At 49.7% G+C, this 17,422-nt stretch overlaps 1 protein-coding gene across 6 annotated transcripts; it reads right to left on the reverse strand.

Annotated features, from left to right (window-relative positions):
• Positions 1-1,301: 1,301 nt before the first annotated feature.
• Positions 1,302-16,404, reverse strand: HNRNPL (heterogeneous nuclear ribonucleoprotein L). 6 transcript variants are annotated; one of them, XM_066350165.1, is made up of 13 exons: positions 13,875-14,231; positions 11,963-12,081; positions 11,137-11,374; positions 10,919-11,006; positions 9,834-9,928; positions 9,677-9,749; positions 6,281-6,352; positions 5,889-6,169; positions 3,561-3,682; positions 3,055-3,256; positions 2,438-2,495; positions 2,237-2,332; positions 1,302-1,664 (listed from the first exon to the last, which is right to left on the reverse strand). In XM_066350165.1, exons 1-13 carry the CDS (start codon positions 14,193-14,195, stop codon positions 1,606-1,608), a joined length of 1,824 nt encoding a protein of 607 aa, XP_066206262.1. In that variant the 5' UTR covers positions 14,196-14,231; the 3' UTR covers positions 1,302-1,605. The 6 variants fall into 6 exon arrangements, with proteins under 6 accessions (XP_066206262.1, XP_066206266.1, XP_066206260.1 ...); XM_066350169.1 differs by lacking the exon at positions 13,875-14,231 and adding an exon at positions 16,356-16,404 and having other exon boundaries at positions 5,889-6,352; XM_066350163.1 differs by having other exon boundaries at positions 5,889-6,352; positions 13,875-14,232.
• Between the last annotated feature and the right edge of the window lie 1,018 nt (positions 16,405-17,422).

Genomic DNA, 17,422 nt, shown 5'->3' on the forward strand with positions numbered 1-17,422 from the left:
ATATAAAGATACACAGCATAGCAGTACTTTTTAAAGTGGCATAAAGTTGGAGATTACCTTTGGGACCAGGCAAATTCTGACTCACCCGCACAAGACTGTATGCAGGAATCAAGTTGCTTTGTATGTGGTTATGATACAGAACACTGTATGGCATAGATGGAACTCCAGACCATGCTCTTTTCCCACTCTTCCTGTGGTTTGCACCTTTTTCTGCAGTTCATGTGCAGGGACCATTGCCCAAGGTGACACAAAAAAAAAAAACTGATAAAAGGGACTGAGGAGACTTTCACTTTGATCTTACAGAAGTTTATTTTCCCTTATAAAAATGCAGGTGTTTACATCACAGGACTAATTTCCCTTGAAGTTTTTCATTTTTCTTCCAACACCATGTATTTTTTGCGGGGGGTGGGACAGATGGAGAGATGAGAAACATCGACTCAGTTGCTGCATCTTTGTCGTTCACCGACTTTCTCATATGTGCCCTGACCTGGGGGCGGGGGGCCTTCAGCCAGGCCAGTGACCCTTTGCTCAAGCCAGCAAATTCAGGCCTCAAACCTGGATCCTCAGTGTCCCAGGTCATTGTTCTATCTATTGTGCCACCACCTGATAATGCCACCATGTACTTTTCAAGGGACTCTCCTACTAGACTGAGCTTGCTTAGGTAGAATTCATGGTGTACCACCGTTACGTTTTTGTTTTTTTTATAGTCAGAAATAGGGATAGACAGGAACGGAGATGGGAAGCATCGTCAGTTTTTCGTTGTGCGGTCTTAGTTGTTCATTGCTTTTTCATGTGCCTTGACCGCGGGCCTTCAGAAGACCAAGTAACCCCTTGCTTGAGCCAGCGATCTTGGGGTCTTGAACCTGGGTCATCCTCCGCTTACCAGTCCAATGCTCTATTCACTGTGCACCGCCTGGTCAGGCAGTTACCTGGCTTTTCAAGACTCCTCTAGTTGCTAGCATCTATTTTTTTTTTAAGATTTTATTTATTGACTACAAAAGGAGGAAGCGAGAAGTATCATCTCATAGTTGCTTCACACTTCAGTTGTTCATTGCATGCCTGTGGTATGATATGCCTTAACCTGGCAAGCTGAGGGTTTGGAACTGGCAAGCCCAGCATTCCAGGTCAAGCTCTATCCACTGTGCCACCACAGGCCAGGCTCTAGCATCTGGACTAGGCTGCTGCCCTGGCTCACCCTGTGCTCCTCTCAGGGCTGGGCCTGCAGTTGTGTCCTGGCCTGCCTGAGACTCTTCAGAAGACCAAGTGGGAGGGAAGCAGACACACCCTGGAATCCCAGAAAGTGCTTTTAATTTTTCAAACAATTTTATTGAAATGTGCCAAGAGTACATGGGCAGCACAAATGTATGAAGAGGAAAAAAATCACATGTACAATTATTTTTAAAAAGTGAAGGTTAATCTTGGGAGATATCAATTCCCCTCCCCTCCCCCTCCATCCTTCCAGGGTTTTCATTATGGTTAAGCCGCTACTAAACTAGCATTAAAAAAAAACAAAAGGGAATACAGAAACTTTTTTTTGGAAAAAAAAAACAGCATAAAGAAAAGAAATGTTTTCCTGCTCAGATGGGACTCTTCCTCAGCACCGAATTAGGAGGCATGCTGAGCAGTGGAGAAACACAATTTCAGGGTGTAAGGGTACGGACCATCTGCAAAGAAGAAAGAGGTCTGGATGAGCTCATCTCTGGAGGATCCCGCACCAAGCTCCCCTCATTTTGCACACATCTTTTTCTGCAGTTCAACTGTGGGGTCTAACTGGTCACTACAAGGCACTTCTCCTTCCCTTCTTTCACTTCCATGAAGAACCCCATTCCTAGTTCTGTAGTTGGCTCAGGACAATAACCTGACCCTGGAACAGGGAGGGCAAATTTTATGTGCTGGCTAATATGGCTCCTTTCGTGGTTCCTAGCTGAGCCAGCCTCCGCAACTCACATAGCCGGGCGTCACTGCACGCTCTAACACTGAGAATGCCAGCTCGCGGGAGGACAAGCCTGAGCAACTCCCAGCTGGCAGAGTGGGAGGCAGCAAGCAGCCAGGCTGGCCCTCCCGTGGGAAACATCAAGGCTGATCTCCTGGCGACCAGGTCCGTCCCACTTGTCTGTGCCAGTGACTGTGGAAATCTCTGGGGTTCGAACTTGATAACAGAAGGACAGCTCTGGCCTAAATCCAGCTAACCCATTAGGCCACAGAGGGGCTGACTGCAGGACACACAGATACTCACTTGGGTTTTTCATCTGGTAATGGTTCAGGAAGCCCAAAGTCTCTAGGGCATCACTCTTGGATTCCCACTCCAGCAGACCAGAAGAGCTGCGTTCACCTGACCAGAAAGCAAAGGTTTTAGGTTGACTCCTGCAGGAACTAGGGAGCTGCCCTTCCCATCAACAACCAAGGCACGAGGGGGGAGGCAGGGCAGTTTACTCACTTTTGCCTGAGAATACTTTCACAGAAGATGGCCGCTTCACTCCCAGCTCATCACAGATCTGCAAGACAGAAAACATGCAGAAACACACAGGAGAATTCAAGCAAACTATGCCCCTGTGTGACTAAATGCTTAATTTTTCTGTAGAGAAGTTTCTAAACTTTTACTGCACACACTAAGGTGTCCATGACCCAAAAAAATTCCCCATCTTCAGCTGCTATTTGAGGATGTTGGCTCTAGGTAAATGTTTGATGAACTAGATATAAGGATCAGAGTCCAACCCTGCCAGTCAGACTTCCTGCCTTAATTCCCTCTAACTCACCCTTAATAGGTCCCTCCCTTCATGTTAACTAGGCACCTGGAGGCCAGCCCGACAAAGATGATTATTTTCAGATTGGACTCTGATCACCAGTCTTAACACCCAGACAGGCAGAATCTTTTCAGCAAAGGTATAGCCATTCTAGCTTGCCAAAAATGTTATAATCCTGGCAAACTGCTGCTAGAAGTCTGGTGTCATCCCTAGCACCCAATCCAGGACCTGACAGGCAGGAGAACAATGGGCATTTGCTGAAAGACAAGAATAAATGGCTATGGCGAGGGACCACTTCCATGGCACACACCTCAAAGAAGTTATCCTCGGTCACCTCCAGAGGAGCATTGAAGAAGTGCAGCACGTTGCTAGGGTGCTGGATGCGGTTCTTGGCTGCCTGCTCTGGAGTGGAGAACCGATTGTTCCTTGATTCACTGAAGTCTTTGTAACTGGAGGACCCGTCTTCTAGCCCATACGACTGGCCAGGCATGATGGCTGGTTGCTTAGACACACTAGGGGAGGAAGAGGAGCCCTTTGTCAGACCTGATGTTGTCCCCCAAACCCTCCATCGTCGTGGCCTCATTCCTGCCTAAGAGCAAGTGCTACATGCTTCAGGGGACATTGCATCACAGCTGAGGACAGGCCTACACTTTTTCCCACTGCTTCAGAGAACCTGGGAACACACCCAGAACACCCATTCCTGCCTAAGTGAGCACCTCTGCCTCACCGTTACACTGCTGGGCCCTGTCCAGAGCAGGCGCCATTTTCCTTCCGTCCCTTGCCAATGCATCCTACTCCAAGGAATTTGGCACCTACCAGACTTTCAGCTTTTGCCCAAACATAAAGTTGTTGTTGAGGTGGGTAATGGCCCGGTCCACAGCATAGCCATCAGCCATCTCCACCATGGCAGCCCCCGGCTTGCTTTTCATGAATTTCACCTTGGAGAGAACAGCCATGGTCAAAAACACTGCCCAGCAAGGGACCTCTGTCCTGCCCCTTCTAAATTAGAAGTTAACCTCTGCTTCCATATCCTGACTTGTGAATGGGAAGTCAGGAGAAACAAAGAAGCATGCTTAGCCCATAGCAACTACTCAGCCCAAAATAGGCATCAGAACCCTGGCAATGTTTTACTAACCATAGGACCCATAACTGGGTCACTTAAAGAAGCACAACAGAAAACAGTAGCCATAGTAAAAAAGCAAACAGCTCTTCTCATAAACATTTGTTAATAAAGACACTTTTACCTAGGTACTGGGTTCTGATATAAACTATTTCTTTATGTGCATTACAGTAAAACAACCAAAAAACCAAACACTGAAAAATAGCTCTGAAGCCAGGCTATCTAGCTCCGAGTTCTGCTTTCACAAAAAGGTATGTGGACCCAGGCAAGTTAACTCACCTCTGTGCCTTCATTTTCCTCACTTTCCTCATTAATGATTCTTGTGAAAATTAAACAAATTACAAAGCCCTAGCCATTTAGCTCAGATTAGAGGATCATCCTGATTACCCATGGTTGCAGGTTTGATTCCTAGTCAGGACAGATACAAAAATCAGTGAATGAATAACTGGGTGAACAATGGGTTGATGTTTTTCTCTCTCCCCTTCTTCTCTCTCTAAAAACCAATAAATAAAATATAAAAATTTAAACAAATTACAGGCCTTGGCCAGTGGCTCAGTGGCCTGGAATATGAACATCCTCGGTTGATTTCAGGTCAGGGCACACCAGAAGCAACCATCTGCTTCTCCCCCCCCCTTCCCCACCCAGCCAGTGGCTTGACTGGTTTGAGTGTAGCCTCAGGTGCTAAAAATAGCTCAATTGATTAAAGCATTGGCCCTAGACAGGGTTGCCAGGTAGATCTGGTGGGGGCACATACAGAAGTTGATGTCCCCTTCTATCCCTTAAAAAAAAGTTATTTTTTTTTTAAAAGTAACATTTAAAACACTTTTAACAGTGTCTAGGTATAGGAAGATTACTTAAAATGTATTAGTTGCTACTTTTTAAATTCTTAAAAACTTATTGAGAGGAAAGGAAAGGGAGATGGACAGAGAGACCCCTACCTGGTTCTACTTAGTTGTGCATTCACTGGTTGCTTCCTGTATGTGCCCTGACCAGGGATGGAACCTGCAACCCTGGCGTATCAGGACACTCCAACTGAGCACCCAGCCAGGGCCTACTGCTACTATTATTATATATGCTATATATGGTATATATGTGTTATACTGCATACACTGCTCACAAAAATCAAGGGGTCAGGGAACATGCAGCACTCCAATACTTTCAGCCTTTTGTATAATGCATTTTCATCAATAAAAGTTGGTTTTGCATCTTATTTGCATAATCAAACTTTCTTCGACTTGTTTTTCTGACGTTCTTGTTTAATAAAATCAAATGCTTTTTAATTGCTTCATATTCATTTTGAAATATCCCCTAATTTTTGTAAGTAATACACACACACACATACATTTTTTGAGAGAGTGACAGGAAGGGAAAGAGATGAGAAGCATCAACTCAGCTGTGGCACCTTAGTTGTTCATTGATTGCTTTCATATGTACCAGTAACTTCTCGCTTAAGCTGGCAACCTTTGGAGTTTCAAACTTGAGTCCTCAGTGTCCCAGGCTGACGCTTTATCCACTATATCACTGCCTGATCAGGCTACTATTATTAACAGCCCAAGAGAGGCTGCAAACTCAAAGCTTCAGATAGGTTCGACAGAAGCAAGAAAACCATCTCATCTGGGTGGACAGTCCTAGCAGAATGCTGTGCTGCCAGATCATCTGAAGAAAACCCTTATACAATGATCTTTACAATGGATACATTTCACAAGTCATAATATTCTTAAGCATTAGTACAGTGCTTATTTATATGACAGTCCCAGTTTTATACCACTTAAAATTTACCAGCACATTAACACTTAAAATTCAAAATTTAACAGACAAAACACCTATATACAGTAAGGACTAAATAAACCTTGTCTGCAGCAGGTCACCTGATTAAGCAAATTACCTTCTGTGGATTGGCTTGCTTGTAGCCAGGCAACCTCTGGCTCTTTCACCCTCTTCACTGACTGGCAAGCCATGAGGTTCAGGGCCTCTCTGGGGCCTGCCAGATCTATAAAGAAAGCTGTGGACCTAGCAGAACTCACCTTCTCTACATTGCCGTACAAGCAGAAGACATTGAAGACTCGGTCACAGTTCATCTTAGATTGATCCAAGCCATAGACCATGAGCACAGGGCTGTCAGCGTGGGGGCCATACTCGGGTGGTGGGGGAGGGGGTGGGGGGTGACCATATTGGGGGCCGTAGCGACTTGGGCCCCGGCGGTGACCCCCCACTGGTGGGCCCATCCTTCTCCCTTCGTAGTGAGGTGGGGGGGGCCCGTAGCCCTCATCATGGTAATGGCTGTGGTACCCACCGTGGGGCCCTCCTGGGGGGTGGGAAGGAAAGAGAGGGAGGGCGGGTGAGAATTTGCGTGGCGGGCGGCGGGCAGGGGCACATGAGCCACGGGAGTCCACGGAGGGGAACCCCCTGCCCTCACCATATTCTGCGGGGTGATCTCCCAAAAGAGGGGGCTGCCTCTGGCGTTTGTTAGGATTGCTGCCAGGGTCGCCTGTGGACAGAGAAAGCAGTTAGAGCCTTGTTTGGTAGGAGGAGTTTATTCTTTCCCTCCTGACTAGAGGCTAAGCTCTAAGTTCCTTAGCTTCTGCAAGCCTGTTTGCAAACCCTCCCAATCTTTTAAGGGCTGCTGGGGCCACCCTCCCCTGGTCTGGCCCAGGGTGGGTCTGAAGCCCAAGGATGGAACCCACTCTGCCTCCCCATACTAACTGGCCTGCCTTCCTTTCTCTATGAAGGAAGAGGCCAAGTTCTGGGAACTCTGTCATCTTCCTTGGCCCTTGTGGGAAGCCCAGCTCTTGGGCCCTTTTGGGAACTTGCAGCTGTTACGGAAGCTAAGAGCTTCTAGGGGCCAAGAATAGCTTTCTAAAATAACTCCCAATAAAGGGAGAGGAGATTTAGAGCAAAACAAAAACAAACAAAAACCCAAAACAACGAAAAATAAGTAAAACCACAGAAGAACAGAAAGATACCAACTGACCTCCTCCAAAGGTTCTAGTAGCTCTAAACTCCACTCTCTAGGCCTTTTCTTTCTCAATCCCCACACCCATCACCCTCCCACCTAGTCACATCCAACCCAAGGAGGGCTGGAGAAAAGGACAAGCAGGGCGAAGTCAGATTCAGTTCCTGTAAGCAATCATGTACAAGGCATCAACATTCTCAGACCCAGACAAAGGCGCAGATCCACCCCAAGCCCAGCTCATAATCACTATCATTAATTTAGCACCTGAGTGGCAGGCACTGTGCTAAGCGCTTTACAGACATGGCTTCTTAAATTCCTCACAACAACCCTATGAGGTAGGTTCTATTTTAGCCCCATTTTACAGATAAGAAAACTGAGCAATTAAAAATTTTTTAACTGAGCAGTTAAAAGACATTTTGGCTCAAGGTCACAAAGCAAGTTAGTGGCTGAGCTGGGATTTGAACCCAGGTCTGGCTGATTCCAAAACTCAGGGCTCAAGACCACTGCCCTTTCCTGCCACTCGGCCTGTCCTTCATTTTCAGTAAGTCATTACAAAGATGGAATAGGGCTACTTACAGCAGAAGTACAGAGTACAATGTCCATTTGTCACAAAAAACAAATCTGTATTTTCTCTTACCATTGGACGCTTCAACAGTGAGTTAGCACAGTTCTGAAAGATGGCGTCCCATCAAACATACACTGCGACCCTGCATCACATGGTTTTACAGTCATAAATACAAGTTACAGCACACATCCGCTACAATTTTTTTTAAAGAATTGTTTTAACAGTCAATGCTTTGATTAAATCAAAATGGCTCACAGATGTTTTGTCCTCAGAAGATATCAGAAAAGTGGAAAATAAAGGTGTATGAAGTGGATAGTGTCCCTTCGTGTTGTCACCTCCTCACAGTGTGCTGCAGTGCGGTGCTTCTGGCTGTGTAGCGCTCCATGTGCGTGTCTCCTGGTTATGAAGTGTGCCAGTGGCCCCACTACGCCCGAGCTTTGGCCTTGGGAGCACGCCTGGTTACCCACCAGCAGGTAACTGTGTACCTCTGAGCTGTTTGGCTGTCTGGTTTTAGGTCTGTTTTGGTTTTCTGATTTTTTGTTGTGGTTTAATTTTTTTTGGTTTCTGATCTCCAGTTGGTGCAGGTTATGTTGGCAGCTGTTGACTGCAGGAAAAAAATACCAAAACAAAACAAAAGAAGGCCCTCCCCAAACCAAAGGACTTAAAATACAAAACAAAACCCATATGGCGAGGAATGGAGAGGATCCTATTGTCTTGGAGGCCCATGGAATCTACTTCAGTCTGTGAAACGTTCTCCGAAAAGAGAGCCGCTGGCTGGCTGGAGCTCTGTTCTCTGTGTTTCCTACTTCTGTGTACATTCTCGGGTTCAAGTTTGCTTGGATTTTGACCTTTTTTTAAAAAAAAAAATGTTTAATAAAAAAGCAGTGTCTGCTGCCATGTTGCGTCTCTTTCTCTCTGTCTCTGTCTGCCTCTGTGCTTGTTGCTGTTCCTTGGAGCGCGGTGTGGTGTTCTTGATGTAGTGAGCTCAAGTCTGCGGCTGTTTCTGGGGACGTGGTAGAGGCTGCATGTTCTGTTCTCTCCAGGAAGAGCTAGTGGTTTCTACCCTGTGTGTTGGTGAGCAATGTGCAGAGGCAGAGCCGCTGAAGTATGGTTCCTGAGGGGGTGGCGAAGCACCGCCCTCACTCCAGGTTACCTCATCAACTCTCGTTTTTGACCCCCAGCCTTGGGACAGCCAAAACTGAGAGGCATCAAAACCAATGCACAGCCAGCCCCTGCCACTAGCCCCTGCCGGTCTGTACATCTTCTATTTATGTTCCTTGGAGAAGAAATGGTTGGTTGCCATGTTTGTTAACAGTCATGTAATGCCATTGCCCGCTCTGGTACATTCACTTGGTCACCAATTTGCCTTTGACCTCTGGAGGGAGCAGCCAGGCCCACAGTACCCACTTTGAGGGTCCGGGGGAGAGTCTAGCCCACCCTGCCCACTGCTTCCCAGCTTCAAGGACGAGCAAGACAGGCCTGGCTAGAAATGGGGGCCTCTGGCCTTCCAGCGCCTGTGAGATGTCAGCAAACAGCCTCCTCCCTCAGCCCACGGCCTAGTCCAATGTACAGGCCCAGATAGACACAGAGATGAACAGTCTTGCTGAGGCGGTGCTGATGCTTTTCAAAGGCAATCCTCCACCTCTCCCTCCTATCCAAGGCAAATCATTCTTGACAGATTCTAGAAAGGGGGTTGTCCATTTGGGGCCCCTGCAGAGAAGATGAGTCACCTCTACAAATGAGGTAAGACATGTCCGCCCTGCTCCAATCCAGGGTCTCACCTCTTTAAGGCCAACTTGCTCAAAGGCTCTGCTGTTAAGGGCCCAGGAGCCTTCACCACCTCCCCAATTTGCCTCCCCCATACACCCCCACCCCACACCAAGCAGACCCTCAGTAGAGGAGAGCAGGACCATAGCTGGCCTGAGAATGGAGTTAGTGACCCTAAGTAGGCGCCTAGAAAGGAGGCAGCAGAATCTATTTGGGAGCTGCTACTGGAATATAAGCCACCACCATGCACAGTGCTGTGAGGCCCTGCTCCCCACCCAATCCAGGCCTCTACCTTGATTCTGTACCCTCATCTGCATGAAAGGGCCCCAAACAGCAGCTAGAACCCAAAGAGGGCCTTCACTCACCCTCTCCCACTTAAGTGTCTTTTCTAAGAGCTGACCCAAGGCCTTCCCTTGTCTATAGGGAGCCCAATGGCATTACATAACCCTGAGCCCAGCTCTATGAAGTGCACTAGTCAAGTGAAGGCAAGGCAGGTGTGTTTAGAACAAAGTGGTCATCAGGATTACCTTGTCCACTGAGGTTTGGGTTTGTGTAGTCCCAAGTATCCTGATCATTTTTGAACACGTTCAAGCGTGTAGGCTGTAGGAACAAGAAAAAACTTAGGATCAGCCAGACCCCAGTTCACCTGGAAGCTGACAAGGGACAGTCACTTCCCAGACCTACCTTCGCATATTCAATCTTCAGAGTGCAACAGCCAGAGTAGATATCAGCCCCATTAAGCGAAGCCTTGGCCCGCTGGGCACTCTGCACAGAATCAAATGTAAGTAAAGTTAAGGAAAGCCCCATCATAGAAGCTTTTTAGACAGGACTTCAAGCTGTCTGAGGTGGATAACCTATTAACTTCCAAAGACTACACTATGTGTTTTGGCGTCTGTTCAGTCATAGCCACCAGCCACTTGCATGAAGACGGGCTGGAGTGCTACCCTAGGTGAACAGTCACTGGCCAGGGTTCCTTCATGACCTGTACTCCCATCCCACCATCCACAGGTAGCACAAACCTCCTCTGCCACTACTCCAGGTCAAGCCACCTTCTTCTTTAGCTCAATTCTCTTCCTTGTACATTTTTATTATTCATTTTAGAGAGGTGAGAGAGAGAGAGAGAGAGAGAGAGAAGGGGGAGGAACAGGAAGCATCAACTCCCATATGTGCCTCGATCAAACAAATGCAGGGCTTCAAACTGGCGACCTCAGCGTTCCAGGTCAACGCTTTATCCACTTTGCCACCACAGGTCAGGCTCCCTTGTGCTCTGACAAAGCCTGAACAATCTCTGAAAAGTACATTATGGTCCTCTGAAAGTCCATCAGTGTCTTCCAACTGCACCGACCCGAGATTCACCATTGTTGAGGTTGACCTATTAACTTCTTTCAATGTCCATAGCGAACCCCCTCCCCCACATCTGCTATTCTTCAGTTGTCAGGTCGTTCGCTTTCTCCAACACTAAGCTTCTAACCACCTGAAGATCCTTGCAGAAGTTGGTTCCTCCACCTTAAACATCAACTCCTACCTCCGCATAAAAATAAAATACCACTTTCTCAGAGACCTTCCCATAGCACTTCACAGCACTTTACATGCTGCACTTACACATCTCATTACCTGTCCACCGACAGTCTCTCCCATCAGACTGCAAGTTTTATAAAGGAATCAGGCACATGGCAGGAATTTAGTAAATACACGCTGATTAAAAGGATGGCGCCCTGTCCAACTCTGAATCCCCATCCCCAAAGAACACCTGTTTCCTAGCAAAGGATATTCCACCATGGCTTGGACTCCATTCTTCCGGAAAATGACAATTCTCTGGACAGGACCACAAGGGTTACAGATAGTGTAAAGAACATCCTGTAAAGGCAAAGATGGGCAGAATAAAGGCACACTGGTAGGTCATTCTGGCTCAGGGAAGGGGACAGAGAGAAAGGGAAGATAGGAGATCTCCCAGAGCCGCCTAAGAGGGACGTCCACTGGCACACACCGTAGTAATGGAATAGATGGGGTTAAGGATGGTAAAGAGAAGCACGCTGTTGACACTCCGGGAGTCATCCGAGTCTCCAGGGCGGGAGATCTTCTGGCTGGTAGAGTAATTAACAAAAGCTGCATGACCAGCAATGTAGATCTGGTTGTCGGCTGCGTAGTTCACAGCATTGCAAGCCCCCAACACATCTTCAAACTCCACCAACGCTTGTCTCTTTTTAGGCATTACGACCACATAGCTGGCAGAAAAAACACAGGTATTTAATCCTCTCAGAATAATGGAGACAAGAATGGCCTTCAATTTCCTGTGAACTGACTCCTCCCTGGGTGGCACACCCTATCATGGTTTCCTGACCCAAACACCCCTTGTTATATGGGTCAGGACAGGCAAAAGAGGTGGTAGCTTTGGTATTACCTCCTCTGAGAAGACTTCCTTCCTGATCCCTGCTCACCGGACTCAGCCAAATACCTCCCATAGACTCCTGAGCTTCCCCTACCACAGTGCTAATCACTCTGTCTGGTTAACTGTCTGGGAGGAATCCAGGACAGTTATTCACTACTCTATTTCCAGTACCTAGCATGTGCCACATACTCAGTCAATACTTGCTAAATAAGAGAATGCCAATTAGAAGGTACAAAATAGAAAAAGGACAAACGGGCATGAAACTTGCCATGACCTGCCCAAAGTACAATGGCCAACCCCAAGAGCAGAGGAGCCCCAAGATCAAATCAGACAAGTCACCTCCAACTAGAAACCAGTGACACATAGAACACCAAAGAGTAGAACTCTCCATATATACTTAACCCCTAGCCTCTGAATAGAGTACCTGATAGGTCCAAATTCCTGCAAGGCCTCTACAAGGTCAGCTTCCACCACACCATCAATCAGGCCCCTGATGTGGACAACTGGGGAGGCAGGGGTTTTGTGAGGGTCATCGTAGTTCTCCTGAGAAAGGAAGCAACAATAAGGTTTTATTTCCTGCTGTGCAAGACAGTGGCCCACTGGTCTTTGTGTCGAGGATCCAGTCAGATAAGACAGGTGCATGTCACCTGGATGGACACACAGATCAGTCAACAAGGGACAGCAATTTTAGCCCATCACTCCAAAAGGATTCTGGGCCAGCAGAGCAGAGGCCAAGTGGGTGGCTCCTTATCCAATGCCTCTTGTTGTAGCTTCTAAGGAAGGCAAAATGGAGGACCAAGCAGATCGCTTATCTTACATTCCTCCCAGAACCTGTTTCTTTCCACTGGTCAAAGGTATGTGAGAAAAGAGTGGCATAGAAAGTGGACACCTCGGACAGGAAAGGCTCACACAATTCTCTACAGCAGTCTGAATCAGGCAATCTCTTTGCATCCACAACTTCTTTGCCCTGTCTCCAGTAGAGCAAGCTACAACCACCATACAGCCAAGCGTTACTGTTCCCCACCCCCATTCCTGGGTTACATCAGGGTAAAAGAGTATGTGCCTCAGAAGCTACAGCAACCAGGCCCACCTTGGCTACTTTCAGTCTTTTACTTTACCACTAAAATCTGTGTTGGAAAACACTACCTGGGCCAGATTATATAAAAACAGAGTGAGAAAAGTCTTTAAGAAAGAAGAGAAACTTCCACCCAAAGACAGAAGCCTTTGACAATCAGGAGGAAAGGAACTTTCTCCACCACTCCTGGGCTCTGGGCCTAGTCTCCTGTCTGAACCACCAAGCAGAACTGGATTCTACTTCAGGAATGAACCACACAAACAGGAGACAGTAACATGCCTGATGGTTACCAGGTTCGGCGGTTTGTAGTTCCACAGCCCAGAGTTCTAATCCCTGCTGCTCCCCTCCCTAAATTATACTACCTAAACGAATTTACCTCATCTGTGAAAGTCAGAAATAGTAATACCTTACCCTATCTCACAGAGAAGTAGTTCAAAACTCAATCGTGATACCTTTAAAATGTGAGAAAGAAGACCTGACACGTTAAAATACTAATTAGTCATAGTACAAACCGCAACTAAACCCCGGAAAACCCTGCAAATGGCTGACCGGGAAAAAGACTGTGAACTTGGAAAGGGAATAGGCTCCAAGCCAGAAAAAACAACTGGTGGTGTTTTCGGAAAAGGCTAAAAACACTGCATTCGTTCCAAAATGCCCACTCACAGGAAACATTTTGGTTCATCAAACCCTTTGCACAACACAGTTAACCTCCGGAAATTATAAGCAAACTTGCGATGGTTCCAAAGCTCGGCTCAACTCCCAAAAAGCTAAAAAGACCTCTCACGTCTTTCTTCCGGTTTTCAATGTCCACAAAATAGGCGACGTAATATGTTCTAGGGGGAATTATCCTGATATCGATTTCCGTATCGAGACAAACCATGGCGCTATAAAGATTAGTGATCGGACAGAATTGCTCTCAGGCGCGGAAAAGGCCACCGCCCACCCGTTCCCGCGATGCCCCCCCGCAACCGCCCACGAGGCCCAGGCGGGAAAAGTGCGCCTGCGCATGGGGCCCGAGGAGAAAAATGTAGAAAAAAATCCGTCCCGGCCGCAAGCCCGCCCCACCCCACCCCCACCTCCCCGCGGCGCCTGCGCACTACACCACCCGCAGCGCGAGCTCCCCAATCTAAATAGCGCCCATACGCAAGCGCCTGTCCTCGCGCAAACCCCGCCGTTTGTCCAACGCCTGCCCCTCCCCCCTCCCGTCAACGGCGCGAGAGCAGGGACGCGTGCGCAGAGCCTCCCCCTTCCAAAGAAATACCCTGAAGATGGGAAAATTTCCCTCCCTTCCAGGCCGTAGCAGGGCGTGGGGCTCTGGCCTCACCCCGCCGCCGCCGCCCGCCGCCCCGGCTCCTCCGCCACCGCCGCCTCCGTGCTGGTCGCCGGCGTTGTCAGTCTTGAGCCGCTTCGGGGCCCGGCCGCCCTCACTGCCGCCGCCGTAATAGCGGCCACCGCCGCCTCCGCCGCCCGCCGCTGCCATCTTCACCATCGCTCCTGGCCTCCTCCGCTGCTCCTCCGGCTGCTGCCTCTGCTCCAGCCGCCGACGCCGCTTCTCCGCCCGGGGCAGCAGCCTCCGCGACATGGCGGCGCAGAACCCGCCTCCCCCCGCCTCTCATTGGGGGAGGGACACGCCCGTCACCCGCCGCCCCCACCCGATAGGGGGAGCCACTGGTCTCGTTGCGGGGGGAGGAAGCCTCCGCATGCCTTGAGCCCCTATTGGTTAAAGCTCATTCGGTTCTGCAGAAGGGCCCGCCTCCATTTGTTTGGGACACTCGTTATAGGCGAATACTTTCTGCCAGTCATTTCATTTACCCTACAGCCTTAAAATAAACTCCAATTTGATAGGTTGGCTTTCTGGTACGGCGCTCCCCACGCTCCTGAAAAGCCCTGCCTCCTTCCCATTTTCATTGGTTTCTTTTGTTAATCCATCAAACCGAAAGCTCTTAGTCTTCCAGTCACAAGACGTCTTCCGCTCCACTCGGCGAGAAGACAAGGAAGCCCCTCCCTTTTGCCGCTTTCCAATGGTTACTGCAGATACCCATCTTCTGCGTTTCTCGCCAGATGGACCATTGCTGGTCTCCGATTGGGTGAAAAAGCACCGGTAGGCGCTCTTTGGCTCAGTCTAGGAAAAGATCGGAGACGAGAACGCATGCGCAAATATGCTTTCCGGAGCTTTCGGGGACGGGGCGACCCTCTAAATTAGCGAAAGGCTCAAGCACCTAGGGTTTTTACTGAGTGATGGCTGTGTGCCGTTCTCGAAAGCCAGTCCAAATAGAGGAGCTACTGTCTGCGCAGCTCAGTCCCCATCACTATACTTTATTCCCCTCCACCTTAATCTTAACAGTGCTGGGGTTTTTTTTTTAACCCAAATTTGTCCGTTTCCATCACTATAAAACTTCTCGGATCCTGTGCAGTTCTCTGGCATTATTTCACCACTCCACCTCTAAATTAAGCCACAATAACTCCTTTCACTTTGCTCAAGCGGAAGCATGTGCCGCGCACCTCTCGATCTTTGCCCGAGCAGTCCCTTACACCTAACACTACCCCTCCTGCCAGAGCCAAGAAACGATTCCTTCTGTCCGTAGGTTCTCCGTTAACTCTGAAAAACTTTCCTCGTCCCTACCAGCCCATAATCCTGGGGCCCTCCTCCCCCATGATAACCTCTGATCACCCCGGCCAGTGGCTATCACGGGACAGCCCTGATACCTGCAGGTCCACACAGTAGGATGACTGTCCCTTAGCACGGAAGTCGTGTATAAGTGAGGGAGCGGTAGGCACCTCCTTGGGGCTAGTCCCCCTATCCAGGCATATGGTGCAGCACTAGCCCAGTGCTAGCGCTTTGCCAACGGGAGTCGTTATCGTTATGGTGTTCTAAGCGTCAGCGAGCCGTCCTTCCTCCGGGACGAAGGGCCACCCTATATAGAATGAGCTCCCTGAGTCTAGGGTCCAACGACTCCCACCAGCGGGAACCTGGGGGCGGTGCGGCCGGTGGATCCAGGATCGCGCCCTAAGGGCTCTAACTTTAGGGGGCCGCCTGCTGGGGTGGGAGTGGGAGCGGAGGAAGACTGCATTTAGAAAACTATGGGAGTCGTGGGAAACGCAGGTGATCCTCCCAAATACACTCCGGAACCTTTCCATCCACGAGCAAGGGGGCTTCCCGACATAGGGGTCCTCGTGAAAACAAAGTTTGAAATGAGGTCAGTGGCATTAAGAGCGTGGGACAGGTCTGGTGGGTTCGCTGGTTTGGGAAAAATAATAAAGTTGGCAGTGAGCTAAAAGGGATCTAAACCAGGTCCCAGTCACATTGGGAAGATCCAAAAAAGCCCGTAGAACCAATATGAGGGGCGGTGCCGCGCCTTCAACACGTGATCCGAGCGTCTAGATCGAGGCGGGGATCGTCCCATAGAAGGGCGGGTCGCGAGGTCCAAACGTCAGAGGAATGCGATGGCGGAAGAGAGGGAGGGGGCGTCCCTCCCCTCCCCGCCCCTGCGCCGGGCCCAAACGCCCCTCGCGCCGGCGCGCATGGACAGACGCGGCAGAACCGTCCTGGGAGCAGTAGTTCCCGGTCGCTCGGCTGTCCGAGCTCCCAGGGTTGGCGGCCGTGTGGTCGCGGTATTTGCATCCCCGTGCTCCTGGCCTCTGCCTCAACCCACTTGCGCTCCGGCGGCGGCAACTGGCGACGGGTTGCGCCTCCCACCCATTCACCCGCATCCCTCCCTGACCCCTGGCCCCTAACCCCTACCAGCTCGGCGGCGAGCTTGGCCGGCCGTCCGGAATCGGAAAGAGAGCAGACACTGGGAAGTTTTGGGAGAGGGAGGGACGGACCTTAAAGGGACCACGACCTCTTTTCAGCCTGGAAAAAAAAGGGGGGGGCTGGTGGGGGCCAGACCGAGGGTTGCTCCACGGTTGCAGGAAACAACGCACAAAAGGTGTGGGAAGACAGTAGGGCCTCTGCGTTCGGGCTCCGCTTTCCTTTTCCCCAAACACCTCCAACCCCTTAACCCTTCCTCCTCCTCCTAGAAAGTCACTCCGTTTAGAAACCATGAATCATGCTTCATTCCTCATAGCTAGTCAAGTGTTCTGTTGTTTGAGGTAACTGTTGGGGTGCACATTGTACAAATGGTCTCAAGGGACACAGCGACTAGCTTAGGATTCCACATCTTGTAAGTGGCATAGCAAGATTTGTCTGCTGCCAACGATGTATAACCACTGCTCGCCCTGGCCGGTTGGCTCAGTGGTAGAGCGTCGGCCTGGCGTGCAGAAGTCCCGGGTTCGATTCCCGGCCAGGGCACACAGGAGAAGCACCCATTTGCTTCTCCACCCCTCCCCCTCTCCTTCCTCTCTGTCTCTCTCTTCCCCTCCCGCAGCTGAGGCTCCATTGGAGCAAAGATGGCCTGGGCGCTGGGGATGGCTCCTTGGCCTCTGCCCCAGGTGCTAGAGTGGCTCTGGTCGCAACAGAGCGACACCCCGGAGGGGCAGAGCATCGCCCCCTGGTGGGCAGAGCGTCGCCCCTGGTGGGCGTGCCGGGTGGATCCTGGTCAGGCGCATGCGGGAGTCTGTCTGACTGTCTCTCCCCGTTTCCAGCTTCAGAAAAATACAAAAAACAAACAAACAAACAAAAAAAAACTGCTCTGCAGTGCCTCTATGGTATAGGGCTGCAATGTGCACTGGAGGTTAAGGGTCATGACCCTGGGGCCAGAGTGCCCGCAAAGGCTGCACTTATTAGTTCTGTGGTCCTGGGAAAGTGATTTAGCTTTTTTGGGCCCCCTGTTTTCTCATCCAATAGAGAGAAGGTAATAAATAGCACCT

This window comes from Saccopteryx leptura, chromosome 9, assembly GCF_036850995.1.
Source record: "Saccopteryx leptura isolate mSacLep1 chromosome 9, mSacLep1_pri_phased_curated, whole genome shotgun sequence".
Lineage (NCBI taxonomy): Eukaryota > Metazoa > Chordata > Mammalia > Chiroptera > Emballonuridae > Saccopteryx > Saccopteryx leptura.

Excerpts from the sequence above, each read along its gene's own strand:
- HNRNPL (XM_066350163.1), bottom strand. The coding sequence starts at position 14,195 with ATGTCGCGGAGGCTGCTGCCCCGGGCGGAGAAGCGGCGTCGGCGGCTG. Across the intron at positions 11,007-11,136 it reads CCATCTATTCCATTACTACG|GATGTTCTTTACACTATCTG; the intron begins GTGTGTGCCAGT and ends TTGCCTTTACAG. Across the intron at positions 3,257-3,560 it reads GGGCAAAAGCTGAAAGTCTG|TGTGTCTAAGCAACCAGCCA; the intron begins GTAGGTGCCAAA and ends TTCCTCCCCTAG.